At 52.7% G+C, this 16,219-nt stretch overlaps 1 protein-coding gene across 5 annotated transcripts in view; it reads right to left on the bottom strand.

The window, feature by feature from the left end:
• FSTL4 (follistatin like 4) overlaps positions 1-16,219 on the bottom strand; it is a 728,090-nt gene that overhangs the window by 52,728 nt on the left and 659,143 nt on the right. For all 5 annotated transcript variants that reach the window (XM_082624020.1, XM_082624019.1, XM_082624022.1 and 2 more), the window contains one exon: positions 13,031-13,197. In XM_082624020.1, coding sequence (XP_082480146.1) covers positions 13,031-13,197 — 167 coding nt within the window. The remainder of the gene's footprint in view (positions 1-13,030; positions 13,198-16,219) is intronic.

Here is a 16,219-nt window from a genome sequence, read left to right as displayed (position 1 = left end):
GAGATCTGGGTTACCTAAGAGAAGGGAAGCTGAACTCTGAGGAAAATGAGGGCAAACAAAAAACAAGGGCAGGGATGTACTAGAGAGCAGGAGGGGCGGATGCCAGGGGTTCCATGAGAAATGGCTCAGTAAGCCTTGTCCCTATGACCTCTGCAGCCTCACAGAGTGGGATCCTATTTGGCCAGCACGTGGGGAGGGATGGGCAGGAGGGGGCTTTGAGCTGGTCAGAGTCCCCTGGTGAGCGCTGGGCACACAGCACTCCCCCAGGGCCTCTCCAGCCAGCTGCCTTGTCTCCTGCAGAACAATGCACAATGCTGGCCCTGTCCAGGCACCAACTGCAGACATGCTGGGGAATGGAATTACCGGTGTTTCAGGGAGACCTTTCATCATGTTTGGCTTTAGCTACCAAACATCTCCGAGGTGTGGTGCTCAGAGCTGATGGGACAGAGGAGGTCCTGGCTCCCTGGTGAGAAACAGGGCTGGGCAGTACTAGCTGTGAGGAGTGATGGGGGAAGCCCAGTGCTGGCACTCAAGATACTCAGGTTTTAGCTTGAACTCTGGCACTGACCAATGTTCCCTCATCCCTCTGGGCACTGGCTTCCCCACCTGTAAGTTGTGGACAATTTATATGCCCTATCTGCCTCCTGGGGTGATGGGGAGATCTGGCAAGAGAATGCCCACGAGTACATTTTCCAGTGTGGGAAGTGTGACATACATGGGGGCTGCTACTTTTCTTACTATTAACAGAAGATGCAAAACTCCTCTTGACCCCCTGGAGACAACACCAAACCATCCCTCCCGTCATTCTCCCTGTCCTTCCTGAGCTTCCTTTTTCCACAGAAGCAATCTCGTGGCAGGAGGGAAGGAAGGCCACCAAGTCTGTGTGGCACAAGGATTGTCCAAGGGCCTGGCCACAACCATCATGAGTCCTCTAAAGATGCTTTCTGGCTAATTAACCCAATGAAGGGTGCAGGCCCAAGAGAGGTTTGGGTTAAGGCACAGGTTGGAAGGTGGAGAGTGGATGCATGCAGCCTGCTTTTGGTATCAAGGAAAAAATACTCAGAAGTGCTCCCAGTGGAGTGAAATATTGGAGAAGGCTGCTGTAAGAAACCCTTAGAGTTTTCTCTGAAACATTGCTCTGCTGTAAAAAGCCCCATTCCTATCACGCAGTAGAAGCTTCCCTAATAAAAATAAAACACTAGATAGCTTAATTGTCCTGTGCCATAACAGAGACATAAAGGGTTCATACCTGAGTTGCTTATGAAAAGTTAATGGTTAGTCAGTTCTGGGGCTGACATATTTCTAATCTAAGCTGTTTCCTGTGTCAAAACCTAAATCTGCAGGAAAATACATTTTGCTTGGAGTCTCAGTGGTGGAATGGCATCTCGAAAGAGGGCTGGGGAGCTGGGTGCGGCCCCACCTTGGGGAACCTCAGTACCTCACTTGGTTGGTTCCTGGACAGACTCCATCCCAAAGGGCAACACCAGAGCTGCTTGTAAGGGGTTTGGTGCTGGGGATCCCCTGGCATTTCCCTCTGTGCTGCCTTCTTGAGCCTTCATACCCACAGCCCTTCCTCACAGGAGGGCCCTTGTAGTCAGTCTCAGGTTCTGGCACCCCCTGCTCTTCTCGCCACCTCAGTGGGGTTGGGTGGTCATGGGACCCCAGGCTGAGAAGAGCCCCCAGGCTGAGGTTCCCACAGATCAACTGCAGAGTGGTGCCCAGTAATAACACCAGCTTACAGTCTCCACGAGCTAACTGTGTGCTGAGAATCTTGACATACGTCGCTTTGTTTAAGCCTCAGAAAAAACCCTGAAAACCATAATGCAAAACACATGCCCAGTCCCCATGGGGTGAGAAAGTACAGCTCTCCTGCGCAATATATTCAGAGTCTGACCTTCTCTCACCACCTCCACTGCTACTGCCGTGGGCCAGACGCACAGTCCTCCGCCACTGCCCCTCTGTGCCGCAGCCAGACCATGCCCCCCTCACTCAGAGTCCCAGCCCTAGAGGGTCTGCAGGGATGACCTGCCGTCCCCTCTCCGCCCCGTCTCCTTCCACTCTCTCTTGCTCACTCCTCTCCAGCACTGTGGCCCCTTGCTGTTGCTCCAACATGCCTGGCATCCTGCCCCCTCAGGAACTTTCTCCTTGTTGTCCCACTGCCCCAGGACTATCAGTCTGGCTTGCTCTACCTCCTTCAGGTCCGCTCATATGTTATCTGCCGGCCCTATCTGTAACCCCCATGGAGCACCTGGCACTTACTTACTCCCATTTAGCATACTGTTTGCCACGTGTCTCTCCAACTAGAATGTGAGCTCCACCCTCATGCCTGGTGCTCGCTGCTGTGTCCCCAGTGCCTAGCGGGGCCTGACACAGAGTGAGCCCTAGTAGATATTTGCTGAGCAGACTGTACAAGGCGCTGAGCTAGGCTCTCTGCTGGGGCTGTGCCCTGGTTCCCGTTCTTTGGGTTTGACAATGGAGGCGCCCACCTCCTGCCTTCCTGTGCCCCCAAATGTTACCAATCACATGGGGTCCAAAGCAAGTGGCTGGTGGGGAGGCAGAGAGCTGATCTCAAGTCTTGTCCCTGCCTTCCCACCTTGCCCCCTTCTCCATGCTGCATCCTCAGGCCTGGGCACACTGGGAGGGCTCAACTCAGTGCAGCAGGCAGAGCCCATGCGTGTAGTCCCAGACCAGGCTGATGGCTTCTGGGAGCCCCTAACAGAGTTGCTTAACCTCTCTGTCTGTTTTTCCTCACTGCTCCTGGGAGCAGAGGCATATCCCTTGGGTGATAGCTCAGGTGTGGACGTGTGTGGGTTGCCGGATGCGTTATGGCTCTACTTTGAGCACCTAACTCATTACCAGCCTGTGAGTTCGGCTCTGGGGAGAACCTGACTCTGTACTAAATAAAATAATGGCTCTGGGCTGAAACAACAGGCATCATATAATTATAGAAACAAAGTGCGTATTATTTTCTGGAGCATGAATACCGGCTACAGAAGTCGAAGTTACCTCACTGGATGTAAGGAAATTGCTTCAAACATTGCTTTCTAAGACATTACATAAAGCTAAACCTGCAACCCCCCTCCCCCTGCAGGTTTTCTGAGGTGCGTCTGAACGCTGCCATCAGTGCTCGATCGCATCGCTGTAGCTGTCCCTGTATGGATGGCGTTTTGTTTCTGTTGCTCTGATGCGTGGAAATGTATTAGCAAAATCAAGGTTCCTTCCAGAAAGAAACAGATGCCAGATGAGACCATTCTTTGTATTGATGCACATCTGTCTTTGGAAAAGAGACAGTTTTACTTAAAGATACATGTTTTGCCTTTGAAAAAGCTATTTTCTAAGTATCTGCCCTTAATAAAGTAATTAAACGAAACTTCAGTATTAAACAATATTTAAGCAGAGGCAAGACGGGGGATGTTGTCATAGTGATACATGTGAGTCAGGTCTAAGTGATACGAAAATGAGCCATCAGTGCTGATTACTTAGTGACTACACGTTAGACACACGGACTCCAGAGTGATTTCAGAGGTTAGGTTAATGGTACTGTCAGCGCTACGAAGTTTAGAAACAGTTATTCAGAGCTTTTCTAGCTCTGCCCTTCTCAGGAGCACTCTTGGCTCTCTTTGGAGAGGATGGAGTAAAGGAGAGGGTCTTTTCCCCCAGGCTGGTTTGACTCTGGCCCCCAGAATTCCACTAACCCTAGCATCTCACCTGCACAAATGCACCCAAACACTGAGCGATGCCGCGCCTTGGTGATGGCCGGTCCTCAGAGATGTCTGCACTCACATGAACACACATATTCATGATCCAGACCCAGCAAAGACCAGATGCATCATTGGTGGGCACAGACAAACATCCTTGTGAACACATGCAGTAAACATGAGCATGTGTGCACACACGTGTTCCAAACCACTGCTCTCTCTACACAGCTGACCCCTCGGACTCACACTGGGGTTCCCGTGTTGGTCACCTCCTTCTAGCCCCTCAGAGAACAGACCTGTCACTCTGAGAGGGCCTGCAGAAGCAGTCCTCTTGATCAAAGTCCTCTTAAAAGAGAAGTCCCTGCAACTTGAAGCAATGCCTAAGTGGCCACTGAGCCCCCAGGGGAAGGCTGCTATGGACAGTCACGTTCAGTGAGCAGCCTGGAGTGGGTCTGTCCTCCTGCCCACTCCCAGGCCTGGCCCAGGACAGGGAGCCACAGGTGTGGGAGAAGGCACTGTGGGGAGGCTCTGGGCTTCCCCAGGACTGTGGGGAGTGTGCAGTCACTTGCTGCCTGGGGTTTATGTGGTCAGTGCCAAAGGGGAGGCACCTCATCTCTCTGTGCACCCCTGTCCTGTGCCCATGTGTGGCATGGTGCCTGGTGCATAATGGGTGCTCAGTTAGTGTTTGCTGAATGAATGGAGGTGTGTCAGCCTAGCGTGCTGGCTCGTGGGGAGCCATAGGAAGTGAAGTGAAGAAGTAACGTTACCCAGAGAGAAGTCTGGCCTTTGCCCTCAGCTATTGGGAGGTGAACTCTAGGCCTCGGGATGTGCCTTTGTTTGCTTGAGTAAACCAGAGCATCTAACTATGTGATTTATGATGGGAGCCCTGCACCACATGGTACCAGCTCTGCCTCCTGTCTCCTGGCTGGATACTAGGGGTCAGCCACGCGAGCAGTACGGGATCGAGTGCTGGTGAAGGCTCTGGACACAGACTTGGTAGGTTTGTTGTTACATGTCTATGCCGGGAGCCATGACCGCGCCAGGAGACAATGGAAGCTCCGCACTTGGACACTCCTGGACTCTGCCCTGTGGGCTTTTTCTCCTGGCTGATTTTAATCTGTACTCCTTCCTGATAATAAACCCTAACTGTGAGTATAACAGCTCTCAGTGAGTTCTGTGTGTCCTTCTATTTAAATTATAAAACCTACAGGTAGTTTGGGGAACTCCCCAAACTTGAACTCGATGTCAGAGTGAGGACGCTCCTGTATGAACTGCTATCTCTAACTGTGTAACTGGCTCCAGAACTCAAATGGGGGAGATTCTGACCCAGTTGTGTGGATGCTAAGCATTTGCCCTGGGGACAAGCTTGAGTGTCTGAGTGCACACAGGGGCCTGGGTACCTGTACGAGAAGGCTTACGCCAGAGACACTGCTTTGAGCGCCAGCTCGTCCATCCCCAGAGGCCAGACACCTCTTGACTGGCCACGACTCTAGAGTGTATCACGTGGATGAGTGGCAGCTCCTGGGGCCTTCCGGGGAGTTGCAGGCCTGAGCCCCTGAATGGGGCTTCGGATCCTTAACTGATCAGCCCTGTGTGCCCAGCCTGGGTGGGAAGGGACTCAGGCGCTAGACTGCACAGCAGGGTCAACTGAAGTTCCACACCATCTCGAACCTGCTGCCTTCATCTGGGAACCCTGCAACCCTCCCCCCAGGGGCCCCTTGCATCACGAGTCCCCAGGCCTAGAGGGCCTTACCAGCTCCTCTAACCTGGATCACACTCCCAGCCAAGACAGCTGATAGGCATTCTTGCTGTTCCGGAAACACCCCAGGGAGGATTTGATTAAATTTCCTTCCATGGCTCATTTCAGGGACCAACAAGGCTTGCAATCAAGAATTTTCTCCTGCTATGGTGTTTAAAAATCTTATACACCGTTGGAGGGAGTATAAACTGGTGCAACTTTTTTGGAGGGAGATTTGGCAATATCCATCAAAACTGAAAACATGTCCACTCTTGGATATAGTTATTCCACTTCTAAGAACTTATCTTACAGGGCTGCTTACACAAATGTGCAAAGAGGTATGTATAAGGATGTTCACCACAGTATCGTTTTCATTAGATAAAGCCTGAAAGCAGCCTGAATGTGAGCTCCCCTGCGTAGGGCTTGGGGCTCTGCATTCAGGGTCTGGAAGCTGGATGAGAACCTTCCTGAGGGACTCTGTACCTTTGAGATGGGGCCACAAGAGGTCACTGAGCACAAGTAAAGCCTTGAAGCTAGTACTATTGAGACAGGTTGGTACCTGGGCCCCTTTGCTGCAGTGCTTGCACCTGGACACACCTCTCCTCGAGCAACAGAATACAAAGAAACTGTATGGGACTACAAATAACTGTGTGCACACGCAGTTGGGGCAAATTCCGGACGAAAGATACAAAGAGACCAAAAAACCCAACTGCCGCTTTTGAAGAGCCTGGAGCAAAACCAAGGGGTCGGGAGCAAAAGCAGGGTACTGCGCATGCCCTCTGCTCACACCACCACCGAAGGGGTGGGCAAACCACGTAAGCTGGCCCCCCAGCTGACCCACCCCGGACACACCCTACTCTCACCGCATATAAAGAACAAGCTCGCTGGTTCCACCCCCGCTCAGCTAGTGAGCCAGCAAGGGATCCTGCTGTTTGTTCTCGCTCCCCGCTGCTGCTGCAGCAGGGGCCCCAATAAAGCCTTGCCTGAATTTCTTGTCTGGCCTCTGATCAATTTCTGCTGATTAAAGAGGCCAAGAACCCTGGTGGGTAACACTATGGGGAAAGAGGGGTGATCCTGAGGAGGCCACTGAGAAAGCCAAGGCCGGTGGAGGTATTTGGGAGGGCAGAGACCTCCATGCGTTCCACAGGCTGATGTACCATGGGCCCGGGCCCTGTCTCTTGGAGAGCTCTGGCCAATTCTCCTTGTGGCTTGAGCTCATCCAAAGCTCAAAAGAACTGGTTGTTCATCTGTAACCAGGGTTTTTTTTTTTTTATTTATTTTTATTTTTTTTTAATTTTTTTTTTTAATTTTATTTTATTTTATTTTTTTGCTTTATAACAAATTTAATCAGTTATACATATACATATGTTTCCATATCCCCTCCCTTTTGCGTCTCCCTCCCACCCTCCCTATCCCACCCCTCCAGGCGGTCACAAAGTACCAAGCTGATCTCCCTGTGCTATGCGGCTGCTTCCCACTAGCTATTTACCTCACGTTTGGTAGTGTATATATGTCCATGCCGCTCTTTCACTTTGTCACAGCTTACCCTTCCCCCTCCCCATATACAGAGTGATGTAACCAGGGTTTTTGACACGAGGTGGCCAAAGGCTTTGAGTGCTTCAAGTATACTGTTTTCCAAGATTTTAAACCAAAATGTACCCAAGCGTTTAATGAGATTATTTTAATGCAGACCCTACAACCACTGTCTAGCATGTTGCAAACAGCTCTCCATGCTAATCAAACGCTTCTCATCTTTTTACAATAGATTCATGACTGGTTCATACAAAGACAATAAAAATTAAATGAGTCATGAGCTCTTAAATCATTCTCTTTTGGTCTTTTTAATAACTCACTTCCAAAGAAGAGCTGGCTGAGAGCATATGCTTCATTAGAGTTATTTGTTCATGGTTTTACACCATAGAGGCACGGGGAAAAAGTGAATCTTTTAACACATCCTTCAAACACTGCCACAAATAATTTCTTTTAATGGCTTTTGCTTTTCTGCTTTTGTCACTGTACTCTGCCTGCTGACATCTGAAAGCCCCCAATAGGGAGATTTGGTGAAAGAAAAAAAACAGCAAAAAAGAGTGGCTTTTTCAAGTCATTTGCAATATATGGGGTTTGCTATAAGCCTTTTTTTTTTTTTTTAAAGAAGCATACAATAGAAAATTTTTCCCTCTCCCTGAGAATATCTCAGCCAAACAATTCCACGTGCTGGTCTCAGAGCCTTCTGCCTTCTCTTTGCTGTGGCAGAGGCTGGTGGCTAACGAGACCTGGCGCCCCAGACACACGGGCTGCACCAGGAGGGGACACATCCACTGCGGCTCGGACACTGCAGTGGTTACTATTGAAGCAGGAGGCAGGCCCAGCTGCCCCAGGGCGAGGCCTTGGCAATGCTTGGTGCTAGGTGCTGTGTCCTAAGAGCAAGGAACCCGGGGAGCTCTGGCTCGGGTGTGCAGGCTGGCTGCAGGCCCTGGCAAGTTCCTGGATCCTCTGACTAACAGAACCCCACTTGCCTCACAGGGCTGCGCTGAGGATTAAATGCTTGTGAGTGGACTAGCATGGAAACTGGCTCCTGGACACAGCAGTGGCTTAGTACCGACGGTAGAAACCCCAGCATTAACGCTAGCAAGGATTCAGGAGTCAGCCATTTTCTGGGACTTTGGGGATGATTTCTCCCTGCTTCTCCTCCCCTGACGGGCAGCCCCTGTCCTTGGGGATATAAGGGACAGTGAGGAAGACAGTTACGAGGGGAGGGCAGGTGACATTGTTGGGGCAGGGCGTGAAGACTGGGTTTGGGGATGGTCACTTTACTTCCTGAGTAGCTACTGTGTGGTCTGGGCAGGGCGCTGCAGCCTGGGATGGGTTCCACTTCTGCAGAAAGGGAGGCAGCCTCCCCCTCACCTCAAGGACACCTAGTGTGGAGGCCAGGGTAGGGCGAGAAGTGTATGGATCTGCCTCAGAGATGGGCCCCCACCCCAGCCCCGATGCCTGTCTTAGGGGACAGGCCTCGGGAGACAGGAAAGATGGAGGCTCTGTGGTCCAGGTGAAAAAGCAAGGTTCCTGGCTCCTGTACAGGGCTTTCATGCCCCACACGTCCGTGCTTCCCACACAATTTCCTTATCACAGCACTGTATGACCCCAGAGCCCAGAGAGCCCTCAGGGGGCACCTGGCTGGTCCCCTTTCCGCTTGGGTACCGCTGTTGAGAGGCATCTCCCTGCCTCCTAAGGCAGAGTCCTTCCTGAGGGTAAACGTCCCCCATGGACTCTGGTTGTGGCCCTCCAGAGTAACAGGCTGCCCTCCCCCACGTGGCACAGGGCTGTCTGAGCAGAGCAGAGCCCTAGGCTGGGCATGCATGACAGTGCATGGCCTGTGGGGTGCAGGCTCGCCCAGGCACGCCGGCATAGGTGCTCTCCTGGCTGGCAGCCTGGCCCAAGATCAGGGCAGGTGGTGCTCAGGGGGCTGCTGTGCCTGTCCCCTGCCCTCAGCTTCTGAGCTGGAGCAGTGGCTGTGGGTCCTTGAGGGCTGAGGTGGGGGCCACAGGGCCAGGTCTGAAGACGCCAGACCCACCACTGCTTCTGTAAAGAGCCCAGCAGCTGGCCAGGAAGTAAACAAATTACAGGCTGCCCTTTGTGAGCTCTGGGGAACATGCATGAGCAGAAACTATTGATTTTTTATCACCCAGGCACAGGTCTCATAATCCAGAGACCCGCTGCCGGGAGGTGAGGCAGAATTCCCGCCCTTCCTCGGGAGCACCTGTCTTGGGGGCCTTTGCACTCCTGGTACCTAGTGCTGCCCTCTGCCTGGGGGGTTTGTTTTCCCGGCTCGTGCTGAGGCAGGGCCCCTCATGGCCTGTGGTGCAGTGAGGCTGAGGCATCCTGCAGAGGGGGCTCAGGCATCCCAGGGGCGGCGCACAACAGGTCTGTGCTACCTTGCCCCCTCGAGGCCGGGGAGAATGTCTTTGCTCTACGCTCTGGCACAGGGCTTGCCACTCGCAGGCACTTATTATGTGAATCCAGAGGATGGCTCCCCACGTAGGCCATCTGGATGGCCGTGTACACATTGGTGACTCCTGACAGCAACATTGCTCACTGGGGAATCCAAGTGGCTCCTTCTTGCTTGGCTCCAGGCTAGAAGGGTACATTTACTTTCTGATCAAATATTATTCTGATGCTTGAGGCATCCTTGATGTTTGCAAGTCAGAAAAGTTTAATTACATGTGTCATTAGCATGGCCTTCTGTAATAGCTCTGTGACTGAATTCATTAACAGAATTCTTAACAGATAAGACAAATTAATATTTTGTTGCCCATGAAAGCCTCTCATTAAGAGAGTAGTGAAAAAGTGATTAATATTTTGTTGCCAATCAAGATGTGTCATACAAATGACAAAGAAAGGAGGCCCACACCTATCGGTGCTCTCTAATCTGCCCGCCTTGAGTTTTGTAAGCTGATCAGCTTCCCCTGTTTGTGCAGCACTTCGGAGCCTGTCGCTCATTACAAGGCCTGTGATCGTGTTTCATCTCTGACTGTGGCAGGTGGGGGAGGGCGCTGAGATGCCACAGGCTGGGGGGCTCTAAGAACCCCTCGATCCTCGATCTTTGCTTGACCAGGGTAGCTCCCTCTGGGCTTTTCTCCCCGGACCAATCTTGCTTCAGAAATGCCCTGTGAATCCTGATGACCCAGCTCTACCCATCTCCAGCCTGATGTCCTCCTGGGGCTGCTCTCCTCACTGTCCTTGGACACGCTCAGCCTGAAAATGCTCACGCGAGAAGGACAGCCTCATCCCCGTTTCCCCGCAGGCTCAGAGAAGGTGGCGGCCCTGGACTTGTCGGAGGTGGCTGGTCAGTGTCTCCCTCCGGATGAATCAAGGCTGACCTGAATCAAGGCGACTACAGGCAGCAGGGGCACCCCAGGGTCACATGTGCCTGACGGGGAGCCTCACCAGACTGCGCTGGCTGCTGTTTGGGGACTCAGGCTGCAAGGGGTTGACAGTGTGGTCTGGTGGGAGCAGTAAAAATAATAAAAAAAATAATAATAATAATAATTAGTAATATTGTGAAAATGAGAGTGATAATAGTTGGCATGGAACATTATATGCTAAGAATTTCATGTGTCTCTTAATCCTCATTATAACCCTATGAGGCAGGATCTATTATTTATCCCTTTTCCACAGAGGAAGAAACTGAGGCCTAGAGAAGTCAAGTGCCATTTCCAAGGTCACTCAACTAGTAAGTGGCAGAGCTGAGACTTAAACCCAGGTCCTTTTGACCCCAGAGCCTGGCCCTTCATGAGTAGCCTGTGCTGCGTCCCTCCTCTCTTAAAGGCAGGTGTGTGTGTGTGTGTGTGTGTGTGTGAGCGTGTTGTGTGTGTGTGTTGTGTTGTGTTGTGTGTGTGTGTGCTCACATGCACCGGGCAAGGACCCCTGCGGGGCTGGCGCTGCCCTGCACCCTCACGCTGGGGTTTCTGAGAAGCACAGGTCCCTGCCTGCTTGTGGGCTGCTGACTTGCCCAGAGCAGCAAGTGTTTCCTGGGAGGTAACAAGAGGCCATTAATCTCCAGTTGCACCCACAATTACCCAAATTGCTAACCTCACTGTGAAAAGTAGAAATTCAATTGAGCTGGTGCTGGAGGCATGTTCGAGGGAGGGGAAAAACAGAGTAATTTAATTAACCGTTGGCAAGTGCATTAAGAGGAGTTCTGCCTCTGCCTTTATTTCTAATGTCTTTAAATAGAGCATCAAGCAATGCACATGGATGTTCAGACAGACACAGGAGGACCTGACCTAGTTCTGAATTAATCACTACTGGCCAAACATGGTTAAAAGCTGACAACCCACCTTGAGAGAGATGCACACACAAATGTGCACCCCACCACACACATGTGCACATGCACACATACACATACACCCTAGTCTTTACAAATAGGACAGTGCCTTCCCTTGCTAAGACCGTAGACAAGCCCTGGGCACCTTAGGCTCAGAAGATGAAGAATTCTGCTCACCCAGCATCTGACCATCAAGCAGCCACCAGGTTTGTGCTGGTACTGACATTCAGAGATGGGTGGGATATAGGCTATGCTCACTATAGTGGGGAAATTGCAAGGAAACCATCCTGCCTGGTGTGACCAAGGTGGGGCAAGGGCACTTCTGCCCAGCTCTGCCCAGGGTGGGACTCTAGAGTGACCCCCTCTTCCCATCTGCTTCCCCCATGTTCTCCAGGGCACATCCAAAGGGGCCTAGGGAGTAGCAGAATTCCAACTTTGTGGTTCCTGCAGGATTAAACGCTGGACCTCTCTCCCCACAAAGCAGTCTCAGAGTTGGGAGGGATCTTCAAAGTCATGGGGTTTAGCTGCCCTCTTGTGGCTAGCAGCATTGTTTACCATGATCCTGCTTGAGCTTGTATGCCTCTAGGGATGGGGAGCTCACTGCCTCCTGTGATGCTCACTCCACTGCAGGGCAGGGCTGATGGCTGGAATGGTGTTGCATCTAAGCAAACCAATTGGTCTCTTTTTGGTCCCTTGCCCTTTGTGCTAGTCCATCTCATGGGTCACACGGCCCAGGCCTGCTCCCTCTGCCCCAGCATTTCCCTCACCACCTCACAGCGGCTACAGGAACTGTTGGGACCACTCATCCCAACAGGTCTTCCTTCTTGGGGCCAAGCAGCCCATTCTGGGTTGGCCTGTCCTGAGCCAAGGAGACCAGGGCTGCCCCTTTTCTGCCTGAAACTTGTATTCCTGTCACAGTAGCTCAAGACCTGTCAACCATCCTGGCAGCGCCCTGTGTGGGTGACATCACTCCATCTTCTCACATGAACTCCCAGGAAGCCACCTTATCCTGTGCCAAACCAGGGCCAGTGCATATTCTTGACTCAATCCCTTTATTCCTCAAGTCCAGTAGAAGGGAGGCACCGATAATGTTGCTCTTCTAATAGATTAATTCACTGAGGATCAGTTTAAGAAACTGTCCAGTCATAAAGGCAGAGTGCGGTGATGCTGGGACCTCAGTGCGGGGTGCCTGGGCCCTCAGAACCCAGGAGGCCCCCGTTGCTCACGTTAGGCTGTGAGTGCTCTGGAGCTCTCTTCTTCTGCTCAACTCATCACATCCATACCCCCTCTCCCAGCAAACAAGGCTCCTGGGCAGGCCCCTCTGGCCTGATCTTTCCTTTCACCACCCTGCTGCCCCTGCCCTCCAGCCAACCCAGCCCAGAGGCTCACCTCTGCCCTCCACAGGGAATACCCCCTCCTCAGCATCCAGCTGTCTGTATCCTCCCCAGCTTCAGGGTCCAGAGTCTCTCCTGGGGGGCACCCAGCCAGATGCTCTCCCCTGCCCAGGAACCTCCTGCCCTGCCCACCGCGCCTCCCCTGTTCACCTTATTCTGGGGCTGGCTAGCAGCTTGCAGCCACCATCCATCCTATTCTCTGCACAAGGTGGGACTGATACCTCCAGACACCAGACAACAGGCTGAATGGCACCAACGTGGTATGTGAAAAGAAAGCCCTCTGGCCCTGCAGCTACCACATGGCATCTCAGCATCTTGCACAGTTGGCTTCCCTGGGAGGTGCGTCTGAGCTCAGAGTCAGAGCCAGGTGACTTACATTGATGTCTTCCAAATCCAGGAAGTTCAGGGCCAGCCCGTTGCGCTTCCAGACGATGGGTGGCCGCAGGTCTCCGTGGACAGCGCAGGTCAGCACTGTGCTCAGGCCCACAGTCACTGTGGCCACACTGACCCTCTCCTCAGGGGCGAGGCTGAGCTGTACCACCTCTGCAGGGAAAGGAGAAGCCGTCAGCTGTAGGCCCAGGGGATAGAGTCTATACTTGAAGGGATACAGCCACAGGGATCTACTGCAGGTCAGGGGCCTCGGGCAAATTCCGGGAGCAGGAACATTGTCCACAATGTGCTGACTAAATGTACAGATGGACACACCTCCTGGGAGAGGGGCCACAACTTATGTTAAATGCTCAAAGGGCTGTTTGAGGCAAATCAGGTCAGGAACCACAGCTAGCGTAGGGGAAGTATCTGGGCTGTGGATCTGTGAGTCAAGCTAAGAGTGTGGGCTGCCCCTCCGAAACCAGGGAACCAGGTGTGCTGGCCCTGCCCTGTGCTCTCCAGGCCCCCTGGAGTCGGGGCCTTGCCAAGTGCTGTCAAGGTCTGCTGGCTGGGCCGACAGGTTTCTCATCCACCTGGGGGCAAATTAAAGGTTGCACTGTCTGAAGTCTGGGGAATGAACTGGCTGACCTTTGAAGGTTTGTTTCTGTCTAAGGATTCTCTGAACTTGGATTTGAATTTCTGCTCAGCCACCGTGCACTGTAGCCTTTAATTTTTTGAAGTGTACTTTAGGCTGTACAAATGATTAATCCTTGCCATTTTATACTTGATAACTGGCGTTAAGACTGATCATCCGTCAGGCAAAGAGGAAGGGTCTAAAATATCTCCCTGCAATCACAGGCCTTTTGAAATTCTCAGGATTAAAGAAAAAAATCAAACTCAGGGTATTCAAATGCCAAAATGGGATGAGGCTTGGAGGGGGCGTCACTAGCTCACTGACTGGACTACCTCTCCACTGTTCTGCCCCCAAATCTACTTGGGGAGCTTGGGGAGGCAGCCAGAGGCAGCATGAGTGGAGGGAGGGGGCTGGCTCTGGGGGCCTGTGTTACTCTGGGATGCCAGCAAAGACGCTGGGACCTGGGGGCCTGACAGGTGTGCAGCAAGGCACAGAGCTGGGACCTGAGCTCTGTGACTCAGTGGGACACTTTTGAGCTGTGACCAGGCAGCACACCTGTGCTCACACCCTCTTGCCAGTGTGTGTGGGAAAGGAGGAGGGGACGAGGAGCAAAAACAGCTGTAGATGCCATGCACCGCAAAGCAGGTGCAGGGAAAGCAGGTGCACTAAGGTCTGATCCTGAGCCCCAAAGCCCTTTCCCCTCTGCAAACATTCAGTGGCCTGGCCCTGGGCCCACAAAGAGGAACAAGATATACACTAGGTGCTTAATCAGTGCTTGTTGGATGGATGGATTGATGAAAAATGGAGAAAATGGAAATAAAGAAGGAAAAAAAAGCCAACAGGCCAGTGGAGAGGGGACAATCACACACAGGGAAAATGTGACTCCCGCTGAAGGAGCCACAGGAGGAAAGATAAGCACTGAGTGACTGATGCAGACGCAACCGGCGTTAATATTTTACAAACATTAAAGTGATGCATTTCAAGTTCCCTCTTAAATCATGTTCTGCTTGCTGCCCTCCCACCTCTGAGTCATGAGGCTTATTGCTCAGGACAGAGAAGCCGCTAACCCTCTGTAGCAAGACCCAGGCTCTGGAGATTCAGAGGGGTAGAGAGAGGGAGAGAAGAATTTGCTAAAATAGTTTAGCTCCCACTGTGCCCAAGTGCAGAGGAGACAACTCTTCCTCCTCAGAAGAGCCACAAGGCTCCGTGCTCTGTGGAAGTGGGAGGGGGTGTGGAAGGCCCCTCTCGTCTCAGGCGTGTGGGAATAAGGAGGGAGACAGCGGGAAGGGCAGAGAGCATGCCTGATGGTGTGCGGGTGAGGGGAACCATGGGGGCGCTCTAGGAGGAGGCTGAACCCTCCCTCAAGCGGCCTGCATCCCACCACCTCAGGCGACCACAAAGATGTGGCAGAGAGCCAGGGCCTGCGCTCGTCTGCCAGAGCCCCCTCGGTCCCTCGCGGCATGGAGGGGCCCAGAGGTTCCTGGCTGGGTCAGGGTGTGCTCTGGGCCTCTGTACCTGAGGAATGCATTGGACTCTCAGACCTGGGCCTGACGGAACGGCCTCCAGACCTCGAGGGTGCATCATGCCAGTGGGGACTCTGGACTCCACTAGGCTGAGAGTGTCCAGACCAAGAGCACAGCAGGGCTGACCTCTGCCGCGGGTGTCCGTGGACAGCGCGACCAGGGGTCCTCGTGGTGGGGACCAGAGGTGGCAGTGGACAGCTGCACGCTTCCCTCTACACTCAGAAACCAGCCTGGGGAGCTGGGAATTGGAGACACAAAGCATTTTTATTAGCTAGGGCATTACTTACATGGACTGTTAAAATGATCAGCTCAGACTAAGCTTTACCATGGACTGAACATTTAGGGACATTTTTCTCCCAGTGGCTGGTGGGTGGGGTGTGTGAAGCGGTCAGTTATGTTACAAAAGGCACCTATGTTTTCTCTGCACGTATGAGCACCAATGAGAGTAAAAGTAAAAGGCCAAGTGGGAAGTCAGGGAGGGGCCCTCAGAGGAAGCAGGACCTCCTCTGGGCTCCAGAACTCCGCTTCTCCAGGTATGGTTCCTCCCGCCACCTGCATCTCATCTCTGGGGCAACTGATAAAAACGCAGACTCCTGCCCCTCAAGCCCAGGTTGGTACAGACTGTCTGGTGGCAGGATGGGTATCAGGTTTTAACAATCATCCAGGGGCTTCTGTGGTACCTGAGGCCTGAGAGCCACTGCCTTAAAAGATTGGGGTGTGGCGGGAATGGGGAGATGGAAAGGGAGAATGTGGGTGCAGGTGGGGAGGGGAGGCAGTGTGGTCGGTGGGGTCCCGGGGGACTTAATTACCGGTCTAGGAGCATGGGAATGTAAGATTATGTGCAGTGTAGGAGCCCCTTCCGCCACGTGGCCCCAAAGTCTTGCATTTTAAACAGTTGTAGAAAAATGGCTGGAGGAGCCTATATATAGCACAGGGCTAAAAACCAACCAACCAACCAACCAACCAACCCGAGTGGGAAGCCTGTGTGGTTCGCCATCCGCCGCTGGGACAGCTGGTTCCCGCATCTTTCCTGAGCGCA

The sequence above is a fragment of the Mesoplodon mirus genome (genome assembly GCF_964341445.2).
Source record: "Mesoplodon mirus genome assembly, chromosome: 5".
NCBI classification, from domain to species: domain Eukaryota; kingdom Metazoa; phylum Chordata; class Mammalia; order Artiodactyla; family Ziphiidae; genus Mesoplodon; species Mesoplodon mirus.
Note: the sequence above shows the minus strand (reverse complement) of the source record. Positions and strands in the feature narration are given on the sequence as shown.